Source organism: Camellia sinensis, chromosome 4, assembly GCF_055761805.1.
Source record: "Camellia sinensis isolate YWXY chromosome 4, ASM5576180v1, whole genome shotgun sequence".
Taxonomy (NCBI): Eukaryota; Viridiplantae; Streptophyta; class Magnoliopsida; order Ericales; family Theaceae; genus Camellia; species Camellia sinensis.
Genome location: NC_138964.1, coordinates 200,244,044 through 200,257,883, shown reverse-complemented (window position 1 = coordinate 200,257,883; position 13,840 = coordinate 200,244,044). Strand labels below are relative to the sequence as shown.

At 38.7% G+C, this 13,840-nt stretch overlaps 1 protein-coding gene and 1 long non-coding RNA gene across 2 annotated transcripts; both read right to left on the bottom strand.

Moving 5' to 3' along the window:
- Positions 1–828: 828 nt before the first annotated feature.
- On the bottom strand, positions 829–1,227 carry LOC145824373 (uncharacterized). Its single transcript, XM_082924015.1, has one exon. It carries the CDS (start codon positions 1,225–1,227, stop codon positions 829–831), a length of 399 nt encoding a protein of 132 aa, XP_082780141.1.
- Positions 1,228–10,695: 9,468 nt separating this feature from the next.
- Positions 10,696–12,972, bottom strand: LOC145789820 (uncharacterized). Its single transcript, XR_014328212.1, has 2 exons — positions 12,826–12,972; positions 10,696–11,278 (listed from the first exon to the last, which is right to left on the bottom strand). It is a non-coding gene; the product is annotated as an uncharacterized LOC145789820 (long non-coding RNA).
- Positions 12,973–13,840: the final 868 nt, after the last annotated feature.

Here is a 13,840-nt window from a genome sequence, read left to right as displayed (position 1 = left end):
TGGTTCTTTGGTCTTCACCACCATATCATATATGTATATTTCCACTGTTAATTAGATGTCTAAACATCTTGGTCACCAACCTTTGGCAGGTAGCTCCTGCATTTTTCAACCCGAAGGGCATTACTCTGTAGCAATACAACCCTTTTGGGGTGATGAATGCGGTCTTCTCTTCATCAGTGGGTATATTGCTATCTGATAGTACCCCCTATATGCGTCTAGGAAGCTCATCCTTTCATGCCTTGAAGTGGCATCCACCAATTGATCGATCTTGGGGAGTGAGAAACTGTCCTTGGGACATGCCTTGTCCAGGCTGGTGAAGTCCACGCAGACCCTCCACTTCCCATTTTTTTTCTTCACAACAACTGTGTTTGACAACCAGGTTAGGTAGATTACCTCTCGAATGGCCTTGGCCTCCAACAGTTTACCTACCTCCTCTTTTACTACTTTAACATGCATTAACATCAGCCTCCTAGCTCACTGGATGATGGGTTTAGCCAACCTATCCACGTTCAGGCTATGGCAGCTAACCTCCGGGTCAATGCCAGGCATCTCGTATGCCGGCCATGCAAACACCTCAATGTTTGCTCGTAAGAATGCTTCTAATTCCCTTTCCTCCTCCTCGGCCAACCCTGAGCCAAGGAGGAAGAAGCATTCTTCATCCCCTTGTTGGACCAGGATCTTCTTTAGGGCTTCCTCGCTTTTCTCGGCTGGTTCTTTATCGACATCGTCCAGGACCTCCATGTCCTCATTCTCAATTTCTACTGTTTCTAGTTCCCTTACGTTGCAGGTGGATTTCATTGCTGCCATGGAGCAATTCTTCGCCTGCACCTAATCTCCTCTGATCTCTTCAATTCCATGTTCTGTTGGGAATCGCAACAGCTGGTGAAGCGTTGAGGGAACAACCCTCATTGCGTGTAACCATGGCCTTCTTAAGATAACATTGTGGGGGGAAGAGGTGTCAATGACTGTAAACTCTGTGCTTAGCTTCTTGGTGCCTGCCTGTACTTCCAAATTTACTGCCCCCAAGGGCCATGTTGGCGTTCCATTGAACTCGACCATGGGACTGTTTGACTGCTCCAGATCATCTTGGTGAAGGCCGAGCTCCTCGTAACATTTGACATACATGATGTCACAAGTGCTGCCTTGATCAATTAGAATGCGCCTTACCTGACATTCTCCAATCTTGAGGGATATCACCAGCGTATTGTTGTGTGGATGTTGCACCATGTCTAGGTCGGCTTCAGTAAAGGACACCATCGGTCCTTGGCACTCGATTTCCCTGGGCCTTTTTTGCTGGACTTGACATATATGCTGTAAGTGCCTCACCCTTTGAGTCTCCCTGCATATCTCATTCTCATTGACTGTCGAGTCGATCACATTGGTCACTCGAGGTCCGTCCACCTGTGGTTGAAGTGCTGGTGGGGGTGGTGTTGCCGGTGCCTGGGGTAATATTACCTGTTCTTCCTTTGTTCTGGCCTCATCTACTAGGTCCCTTTAATGACCTTGTCTGACCAGATCTTCTAAATGTATCTTCAGGGCTTTGCAGCCCTAAGTCAAGTGCCCATCTGCATTGTGGTAAGCGCAATGCTTCCCAAGGATTCTCTCTATAAATTCGCCAGGAACCCTTTCTGGTGCTCTGTAATAAGGTTGGTTCCTGATCCTTTCCAAACTTTGTAAATTGGGATCCGGAACATAGTGGTGACTACTTGTGCAACTCTCAACCCTGTTTCCTGCCTATTCGGCTCAGCATTACCTCGGCCTCGCTTCGGTGAGCCATTTCTCTTTTCTTGCTTTGGCGCCTTTGTTCCTGGTGTATCTTCTTCTGCTCTTGCGTATTTCTTGATTTTGGCCATAAGTTCTCCCATACTTTTTGGCAATGTTTTTGCTAGTGACTTTCGAAGCAAACAGTCGTCGTTCAGGCTGTTTTTGAAAGATATGACTTCCACTTCTTGGTTTCACCCTAGTATTCGGTTAAACACATCATAGTACCTTTTGGCATAAGCTTTGAGGCTTTCATCCTCGCCAATTCTCAAAGCCATCAGGGAGTCTACCCTTAACGGCTGCAGTTTGTTAGTCACAAACCTGGCCACGAACATCTTGGCCAGGCCTTCCCAACTCTTCACAGTTCCTTTTGGCAACTTGTGAAACCAATCTGATGCGATTTTCCCAAAGGAAGAGTGGAATACCTTGCACAACAGAGGTTCGTTCCCAGTATATAATGCCATCGAATTCAGGTACAAGCCAACATGAAAGTTAGGGTCTGACTTACCATCATATATTTGAAGACTTGGCATATGGAACCTTTTCGGGGCCTCAAATTTGTCCAATTCTACCGAGAATGGAGTTCTCGGTTTGATCGGAGATGTGACCTCAGCATCTCGTTGCTTCCTCTGGAGGTAGTCCCTCAAATCCTCCTTAGTCTGCCTCGGAGCTCGGTTGTCAACAGATTTTAGCCTATTTGGGGCACTGTTCCTGATGTCGTGATGAGTCCTCGTGGACCTCCCTTCCTTTATTGTGTCAATAGAAAGTTCCCTCCCCTGAACATGCCGATGTTCTTGGATATACGTTTCTTTGGCATGGGGCGTCTTCTGAGACTCCCATCTCCTTGATTTTCCTCGTTCAACCTCCCGTGAAGGCCGATGAGAATGCTCCTTTGTCCTATCATGCTGAGGGACTACTGGGATTGTTTTCTGCCCCGTTTTCTAGGGATTGTTCTTGGCCGTTGGAATCAGCGTGTCTTCTAGTGAAAAGGGTGGCTGCATGACGTTGTTCTGTATCATAAAATTGACAACTATCTGCAGGTCTGCCAATTTGTTTTCCATCATCTTCATCTCACCGTCCCTCCTTAGGCATCTATCTTTCCATACCTGGAGGTCGCTTTCATTATAGTACTCGCTTCAGCCAGCCTTCTTTGCCGCCTTTCCCTCTGGGTCGACGTCTTTATCCCTGGGATTCTGGTCCCAGGGTTCTTCATTACAATTCTCTTCCTCCATGTTGGGATCAACGTGTTTACCACTTCCTGCAGGGGTGTCGTCTCTAATATTTTCTTTCTGTGCATCGTTGGCCATCTATTCTCCTTTCGTTCCCATAGACGGCGCCAAATTGTGTGTGCTGATTTTTGACCACACTGTTTAACAAGAACTTAGCTGGAAAGCACAGGCAAAATAGATGACGTCTGAACAACCTGTCACAGAAAGATAAGACTCCGACGGTGGTTCGTCCATCCGGAGGCACTCCGACGATTAAGTCAGTACTCAATTATCTCTCAAAGATAGAAAAAGTGCTTAATTCACTATTCAGAATCTCAAAAGCGTACCTTAGACCCACGAGGGTGCTTATCTTTTATAGCTAGCACAATCCTGATCTCAATAGAAGCCTAACTTCAATGGACTCAGGCTCATTGCCTATCCTGGACTCCCAGTTGGATAGAGATAAGGTTTATCTTTATCCAGACTGAAGTCTTCCTTTATCCTAGGACTCTTGTCCCCTATCCGCCTATCCCGAATTTCGATATCTCCGCAGGTAATCTCGGTCTAGCCGAGATCACCTTAGCGCCATGACCAGGATATATGACACCTCGACTGGTACTTCAATACTACCTTGACCACGTGTTGTCATTCCACAAAAATTTGTCCCCACACAAATAATGGATTGTGATTCCTATGAATAGTTAGCCTAATCAAACAAGCCCATATATATAGTACTATTTAAAAATACATTTTCACAATAACTTAAGTCTCATTTGCCATGTGAGTGTTTTAACTGAAAAGTTCAAAAATTATTAAAACAATCAAAAAAACTTACAATTTTATTCCACACACCTAGCCTATGTTGCAATCACGTGATCTGTGGTCTTCGCAGAGGTCAAATGACCTTTTTACCTCTCCTTTTTGTTATTGTTATTTTTTTTTAATTATAATTTATGTCTGAACCCAGCCTTTACGTCAAAACCTGCAAATAGCTGGACTGCTAGCACAGAGTGTAGGTGAAGAGTAGTTACATCAATGAAGATGAATAAAAAGAGGTCCGGTTTGCATTCAACTTCAAGGCAACAACAGCACTGAAGCTTTAAGGAAAATGAGAAGCAACCGACGAAAATAGTCGACGAAGGCGAATGGAAACGTACTCCATCCTCCGAGGAACGCCCCAACGGCAGGTATGCTCCCTTTCCCTCCGATGTACCTAGAGGTTTTCTAATCGACGGTTGGAAGGTGCTGTTTGATTTTTTTATTTTTATTTTTTTTAAATCTTTCTGAAATTGTAAAAATAGACTAGTTGTAAGGTCATTGTGGCATTGTTGGTGAGGTCGGAAACATGGTTAATCAACTGCGTATTTTCTCCCAAATGCGTTGGTTACATGTTACCCAATGTGTGTTGGTTTGTTGGTGTTAATTTTGTAACTCCGAAATGTTTTTGTTATACAATCCATAAGATCTGTAAATATGTTGCTGCACATTTTTAGCTTAATTTTTTTGGTTGTTACGGTTCCTACCCTGTTTCTGTTCTAAGATGCCCGTATTAGTATTTTTTTTTTTGTTTCTGATCTGCAATTCTTTTGTGCTACAGTCCATACCAAATTTTCTATTTCGAAAAATCTTTGCCTAGCAATATTTTTTTTTGCAAATATTGTAGTACTTGTTTAGGTTGTTCTATAATCACTCGAGTGTTGTTTTTTGGCATGCAATAAATCTGTAATGTTTTTAAAAAGGATCTCCACTTGTTGGTTACCATCTCATCTGTTTGCAATCACTGTTTGATAAAATGGCTATAGGCTGGGATTTTAATGTTTTGTGGGGGAGGGGGGGAGGTCTTTTTCTCTTTTCATACCCAGTTTCGTATAAGTATCGTCATAGCCTATTTCATGGCACATGTTCTCATATCGTTATAGCACAAATCAGTTAGCACACGAAAATGATGTCCGTAACAAAAGTGTCACACCCATTGACCTGTTGTTGTTCTGCTTGTCATGTCCCGAAACAAGTTACGAAAGAAACCATGGCCTCATTTATGTCAACTGCCACATCAACACAACCAGGCTGTATGTGTGTTTGTGGGTACGGGCACTATATCATAATGATTTCTCGTTCTGCATAAAACCCAGGTCGTGCATATTACCAATGCCCTCGTGGAGTGGTGAGTACAAACATCTCCACTTTTAAATTTTCTTGTAAAACCGTCACTAATATATTTTTTAACCTTAGCTATGTGTCAATTGGATTGGGTGGTGTGACAAATATGGGCAACAAAGGCCTACGGAGAATGACAGAGACAATGTCGCTCGTTTGATTGACATTGAACATACTCAGTGTGTACTTAAAGTAGTGACGTGTTTTGTGCATCATCGTCATTATTTTGTTATTCGGTATGTGATGTATTTAACCGTGCTGCGACCCTTACCCTATTGTTATTCCCACCATTATGTTTTGTGGTTCAATTTATTATTATTATTTTTTTATGTTATGTTTGTGGACAGATAGTTATCATATGTTTCCACAAGTGTTTGTTATGTTTGAAATACTAATGTTCATAAATAAAGCTTTTGCCAACTGAGCCAATAACCATGAATCCTCTGTACCACATTTGACACATGAGTAGTACTGTTCATAAATTTTCATGTTTCCCTCTATACGACATTGCTGACAGGAATGTTTTGTTAATAATATTTGTAATGCTTGTATTGTTTGTATAAATATTTCTACATGGGTTCCTATTCCATAACGTTATTATAGTAAGTATGGCATCACATCGATCCATCCCTTGTACCCCTTCTAGCAAAGGGAAAGGGCAACCAACTTATCATAAAGCAATTTGGGATGGAGAGTCGACACGGATCTTCTTGGAACTTGTACTTAAGGAATAGACGCAGGTAACAGGTCGCACATGTCAATCAGTACGAATGGGCACCGGGCGTTGTCTAAGACTTTTGAGGCAGCAACTAGGAGGCTGCATGAGACGAAACAACTGAAAAATAAGTACAATTTATTGAAGAGCGAATGGCATGCATGGTCAAAGGTTATGGATTGCCGGAAAGGCCCCACTGGAATTAGGTTTGACCAAGTAACTGGGTTGTTCAATGCATCGCCCGATTAGTGGGCTAAAATGGAGAAGGTAATGCTGTTAACTCTATTTATGCCTTTTTTCCCTGTCCCTTATTATTGAAGTAATTTGTCATTTTTTTATGTATACCATGCTTTTCCAAAGTAAGGTTATAGTTTAGGCTAACATACAGAAGCACAGTTGTTATAATAATAATAATAAAAAACTAACAAATTGATAAACATTAACGAAGACTAGAATTTTATTGGGTTTCTGAATTTTTCTTATCCATGCAAATGGAGATAACTTGTACTGTTATTATCACAAGCAAGGTCAGCTAAAGTGTTATAAATATGAAGGTACTTGGCACACGCATGCCATTCACTTCCCATACCTGTATAGATGTACTACAGCTTAATACATAACTTACTAGAGTTCTACCCATGGCTGCATCTTTTCTGTACCTTCTGTGGTAAGATATCTATAGTTTTGTTTTCTGTTATTGTGAATCATAGGTCTCTTTCTTTTTCTGTTCAAACTATGTTCATGTGCAAGCCGCTGCTGAAACTATACTTGTCTCTCTTTCTTTCAGCAGTGCCCCCTTTGCTAAGCTGCTGAAATTTCATTGTAAAATAGTTAAATGCAAAAAAATTTTCAATTTTTGCAATTGTGCAACCATGGAAAACAAAGTCATATGTTTATAACTTTAAAGTTTTGGAAAATTTGAGAGAATTTTCAAACCATAAACCCTTCTACTTTAAATTTAAGAGAAGTTAGCTTCAAAGCTGCATCAAACCGGACCATAGAAATGATGCCAACCCAACAAATCCATGGGTGTGGGTGCATAGCTACACCTCAATGACATGAACATTCACTAGCTACAGATGCTTCACATAGTCTATGCTCATCAAAAATAAAAGCAACTACAATTTAGCATTGCCAGACTTCAAAAATAAATAGCAATCATTTCATATCATTCTTTTAAAATTTTAAGAGCTTTTAATGAAAGCTCAATTGCAAAAGTCAAGTCAATAGCAGCTGTGAGACAGACTACTCCAATAGCAAAAGCAAAAATGTATATAAATAATGACAGATCAAATGTTCCTATATTCTCTTCTTTTTTTCAAACCATGTTCTCTCCAAACTCTACATTAAGGTTGCATCTCGCACTGATTTCATCAGGTTTAGGGTCTATCCAAGCCCGGCTCATATCTGACTTCAAGCCAGACCATGACCAAATAAAATTTGGCTTAGCAAATTTCAGACAAGGCCAGGATCAAATTTATAATTATCCTAAGCCCCTAAAATTTTATGAGTTAGAACTTGGGTTGTTCTAATTGAGCTTGTCCAAATTGTACCCTAACTATAGTTTTATGACTTTCTTTACACAAAACATGTATATTTTGCTCTCTATACATAATCCAGACCAAATCAGCCCTACTTGCACAACTAAAGTCAATAGCAGCTGTGAGACACACTACCCAAACAACCAAAGGAAAAAAAATATAAAAGTAATAAGACAGATCAAATATAAGTAAGGCTCTGATCAAAATATATATATATATATATATACATATAAGTAAGGCTGCAACTCCCATATGCTCTAAACTACATTATAGATAAATAAGTTTTGCCAAAGAAGGTACATAAAATTCTAACTTAAAATATTCACCCAAAAAAAAAATTAACTTAAAATTGCATTTGAAGTAAAATAATCTCTCTTATTGTCTCTGTCTCTCTCTTTCTCTCTCCATAAATCCTCTTAATTAGGGTGATGGCGTGACTTGAACCACCGTATACTTCACCAACTACGCTAGTGATCATCTTCAAGAAAATTGTATCCTTCTTTAAGAAATCAATTTGATTGATTGACATTTTTTATGGTTGATGCTCGTGAATCCACTGCAAAGAATTGAAGAAATGTCTGTTCCATTTGTTTTTGACCGAAACCATTTTCTAACATTTGGTTATGACCTTGAAACAATGTGTTTGCTGTTGTGTTAGAAGTGGTGGTGGGGTGGTGGAGATGGAGGTAGCTGTGGTGGTGATGGTGATGGCAGTGGTGGGCGTAGGTGGCAATGGTAGTTAGCGGTGGCGATCGTGGTAAATGGTGGTGACGCAGTGGTGGACGCGGCAATGATAATTTGAAAAACTTACTACTTTCTAAGAATGAAAAACATTATTTGTCCAAATAAGCTTTTTTTTTTTTTGTTGACTTTTGTTTTCTGTCGTACAAAACTTCAAAAAATGTGAAAATCATTTTTCAGAAAATTTTTTCCATCAAAACAAACGGAGCAGTAACTTCACTGTATTCCAAATTATAAATTATCAATTACATTAAGTATTTACCAAAGCTAAGCTCAATAACTCCTCACCATCAAACCCATCAATCACAAAAAAATTCCCACAATTTTATATGTGAAGATATCAAGCACTCACCCAATCAATGACTTCTCACATCACATTTTCTTTAGAGCAATATTTATTGCTCAGTAAAATAAAAATTTCTATTAGTAAAACAAAACCGAAAGGTTGAAAGCCAGTAGTCATCACTTACTATTTCTCTCTTTGCTGCTGTCCTCCGGAGGCAATGAAACAGATTGGAGGATCTTTTGGATCTGTACAACATCAATTCGGAACATGTCGGCAATCTTGGTGAAATCCATGTGCCCATTGTGATCATCGGCCTTGCCTTGATGCAGGAGGATGATGTGCCGTAGCTGTGCCACATTCAAGGTCCTGGAGGAACATGTCTTTCCTCTTATCTGCTGGACTCCTATGATGTATTTCTCAATTTGGGCACGGGCCTTTTATACTTATCCACCACAGATGCCTGCAACAGAATCCTAAAATCCAACTCAACAACACCTTATAAAGCATAATCTCTACTAAAATGAAGTATTTCCACTTCAACTGAAAAATTATGTCCACTTCCAGCAAATTCTCAACAAAATGGAAAATATATATAGAGATATACAAATATATATAGATTTTATAAAGCTTCATACCACTATGTTAGGACTATTCCAGCATTCATGTGAAGATTTAGAGTTTTTTTTGTTTGGTTGTGTTTTAGAAAACACAAAACTTGTTTCATAAATTGTGTCTCAAAATTGATTGTGGGAAAAAAAAAAAAATCAAATACAACCCACTTTTTAGAAAACATGCAAATGTTGTTTTAAAAAAATTGCTTATACAAAAATGAAAATGACGGGTGTTTTCAAACTTGTTCATCGTTTTTATTTCAGAAAACATGAAAGATGAAAACGGAAAAAAATGATAGTACCAACAAACTGGCCTTCTACGGTTTTTTAATATCTGCTAGCAAACATTTCATTCTGTAGAGTGCCGGAAAGTACCGGCAATATAATATTCCAATGATGATTTACCTCATATCCCTAAACTGTTTTAACTACTTCTGTGAAGTCTCATATTCATCCATCCCATGAGCTTCTTAGGTTGCCACAGGAACAACCAAACAGGTTTCACAATAACATTGATAAAATTTTTAACTGAGCTTATGGTAGAAAGTAAATGAGATACTGATAATTACTCATGATGAGATTTTGTACTAAAAACAAAAATATTTCCATAGAGCATGCATGGAAGCTCTACTCAGAGCATTAATGCTACTATGCAAAACCAGTTGCACAGAACCTTTTTACTATCCAAGGCCCATAAATCATTAGATTTATCCCCAAATACTTAAACTAAGAATAAATCTCTTGCACAAGAGTTGAGCTGCAGTAAATACTAAGAAATAGCAATGAGAATTCATAGGAGTACTTGTTGAAGGAATTTAGAGGAATAATATGAGCTTCCATGAACTCACCTCACCCATCTCAAGTTTCCCTCCAGGTTTGGATCTAATTCTTTCTGCCATTTGACCAAGCATAGCATCATATTGTGGATCCCGCTCTTCAAGGATGTTTTCCGCATTAATTCTTGTTTCAACCTCTATAACAAAGAGAGAAATGAGAAACCACCAATCACAATGATAATACAAATTTTCTCAATAGTAAATATTGATCAGGTAGAATGCACTACAAAAAAATTGACTTTTTGCGACGGTAAAATACCGTCGCTAATACTCCTAATGCCGTCGCTAATACTTTTTGCGACGGCAAAATGACTTTTTGCGACGGCAAGAGGGGGTCGCAACTGCAGGAGTTGCAAAAGAGTTTTTGCGACGGTAAGTGCCGTCGCTAATGTTTTGCGACGGCATTTTTTACCTTTTTGCGACGGCACCGTGCAGTCGCTAATAATTTGAAATTTCTTGACTTTTTTGCGACGGCCCTATTTTACCGTCGCTAAAAATGTTATTTGAGACGGCAAAAAATACCGTCGCTAATAGTCTTTTTTAAAAAAAAAAACACTTTTTTGCGACGGTGTGGTGCCGTCGCAAAAAGTATAAAAAATATGAAATTTTCTATTTTTTGCGACAGTGTAATGCCGTCGCAAAAAATATTAAAAAATAATAAAATTTTTATTTTAAATAATAAAATTTCTATTTTTTGTGACAGTATAATGTCGTCGCAAAAAGTAAAACCTATAACAAAATTAATAAAAATATTAAAATTTTCTATTTTTTCCGACGGTGGTACCGTCTCTCACTCTCTAAGGGCTGATTATTTACATTTTATTCACAAAAACATCATAACAGAAAATAAAAATAAAAATTGATCAAACCATCAAATTCAATATTTTACAAAGAATAATTAAACTGTACATGTTCATAAAAGCATATTTAAATTATAAAATTCACCCAAATCCTAAAAAAAAAATAAAATAATAAAATAAAATCTAAAATTCACCATTATTTTCCATTTATTTAAAAAGGCCTACAATGAGAACTTTCGCTTTTGGAGATTATAGGGCAACCCAAATCCAAGCATTCAAAACAAACAATAAGTCTTTCGAAAGGAAAAAATATAAACATGTAGAGGATATTGCTGATCCTGTTGGTGGTGGTGCCGCCACTGAGTCACTGCTAACTCCGGTCTCGGTTGTTGAATTCAAGGCCGAGGCTGGCTGATCCTGCCTATTTCCCCCTTTGGTGAATGTTGTAGTTGAAGCCAATGGTGATGGCAATGGTAATGCAGCTCCAGAACTTGCTTTCTTCTCATCAACGCTGAGAACTGAGGTATTTGACTGGTCGACATTCAAGGCAGTGGTCGACTCTGAAATAGCTCCTGATTTAAACTTTGGTTTTTGCTTAAGAGCATGAATTCCAGTGTACAGTCTGTAAAGCGAGAAACACAACACAACCCGTAAATTCATGAGTAGAAATCCATACAAGGCACATATGATACAATCGTATACACCATATTTACTATCGTGAACGTGACATAATCTTCTAATGTGCTGAAACAATATAATATTTCTTTCAAAATCCAAACTTCATCAGAAGTAACCATTTTCTTCAAGGGAAACACCAATCTATTGCAAGAAACAATTTAACAATTCGGTGACACATGACCTTCGCCAGACAAAGAACCAGAGGGTATTAGCCCCCAACCAAACATTGGAAATTTCACAATTCAACTCTTGCTGACATGACTGCTAACCAAAAGTAATGTTTAGCACTGTTCCATTTATATCTTCTTCATGACAAGTTAACCAAAACTCCATCTTAACTACGCATTTCCAATGATGAGGAAAACTTCACAACTATAGGAAGTAAGGCCAATATAGGAAACACAATAGCTGATTAAGGACCAAACATGGCAGATGACACCTTGGTCGGTCAAATAATTCAAGTGTTAAGCTCAATGTGTTCTAGGAAAAGCTACCGATACAACATCGCTACCTTGTGTGCCTGTTTTAGGACCGAAGGGGATTTAGTCCTAAAACAAGTGTTGAATCTAGAACAAAATTAAGGACCGAAGAAAAGCAACCACATAATGACCGCTGCTTTCTTTAAAGGCAGTTCTCATCCACATTTTTTGTATTTTTGTCATTTACTATAAAGTTAAGGTTATTTATGTCTACATACATAAATAAGGGCAAAATTGGGAATGACATGAAAATTTGTGATGATCTGATCAACATTTGTTAGTACTATTAACAGACAACTAACAGATGGGAAAAGTGAAATTCAAAATTGAACCTGAAGGGAGGTTAGTGTTTTTTTAGAAACGTCAAGGGAGGCTTCTATAATTGTCATAAACCTCAGGGGAGGTCAGTGATGGGAGGTCAGTGTAATTTACCCTTTTAAATCCTTTTCAAATCTTCACTCCACCAACTATGGCCAAAACATTAACAAAATCTTGAAGCCAAGCAAGCAATATTCAGAAAATATATGAAATTCCACTGCCATATACACTGGGAGACGGTGATAACGATACCATTCTGCCACCAATCACAGAAGGGCTGGGGGATGCAAAAACTATATATAGATCCGCACGGTAAACTAATCATCACACAACTATATATACACCGGATCTAAAGACGCAGGCAAACAAAGAATCATCAAGTTGTGAGTAGTGAAGTATGAAATATAGAAAGGTTACTGACCATCAAAAAAATAGAGATAAGAATGAGAAAGGGAAAAAAGAACGAAATATAGAAAGATTAGATTGAAAGAAACAAAAGACAGGTTATGAATGGTATATGATCACACTACATGAGTAAAAATCATGTCAAAAATGGCAGTCCTGCAACATATAATATATAATTTTTCTTTAAGTTCACACCTCAATCAATTTAAACTACTTACAGGCCAAAGGAAAGACAAATGTCACAACCTTTGGTGAAATAAATTCTTTTAACTCATAAGCCTCAACAAACCTTTGGGAGGGGAATGCGGGAAGTCATGAGACAATATCAATTTCATGTGGAAAACACCATTCTCGTAGGGAGTTCCAGCTGCAAGGTTGATATTTGGTTAGTCTAAAAAATAAATACCTTTAATGATCATACAAGGTTTGAGAACAATAGATAGTTAATGAAAAATATTTTTCTGTGGCTTATTTTTTTGGGTTACTAAAAATCACGATCTAATTTTTTATGGTAGAGGAAATTGAGCGGCAATAGTGGTGGTGGTGGTGGTGATGGTGATAGCGAAAGAGATTAGTGGTGAAGTCGTGGTAGTGGTAGTGTAAATGGAGTGGCAGGGGTGAAGAAGAGAGAATGGTAGTAGTAGTGGTAGTAGTGGTAGTGGTAGTAGTGGAGTGGTGGCGATGGTAGCAATAATGGTGAAGTGGCGACAGTGGAAGTAGTGGTGGTGGTGGAATGGTGTTTGCAATAGTGGTAAAGGTGGTAGAAGAGATGGGTGGTGAGAGAGAGAAATGAGTGAGAGACAGATAGAAGAGAGAGAGGAGAGAGACACAGTGATGAGCGAGAGAGAGACAAAGTGGTCGCTAAAAGTGCATTTTCTTGTAGTGGATCGATAAATCGAGAGGGAGCTCAGTAAATAGAGAAGACGAGAGTAAGAAAGTGAGCAACGCAAACACAGTAGGAGAGAGAGAGAGAGAGAGAGAGAGATAGAGAGTGAGAGACAGAAAATAGACATAGAGAGAAGAGAGATAGAGAAAAAAGAGATGAGCGAGAGAAATAGAAAAAGATGAGAGATGAGAGAGATAGAGAGAAGAGAGATGAGCGAGAGAGATAAAGAGAAGAGAGATGAGCAAAAGAGATAGAGAGAAAATAAATGAGAAAAGAGATGAGAGAAGAGATAGATGAATGAGAGATACAAAGAGAGAAAGACAGATAGACAGACAGACAGAGAGAGAAGAGTAATGAGTAAGAAAGAGAAATAGTGACGAATGAGAGAGAGACATGGAGAAAGAGATAGACAGAAAAA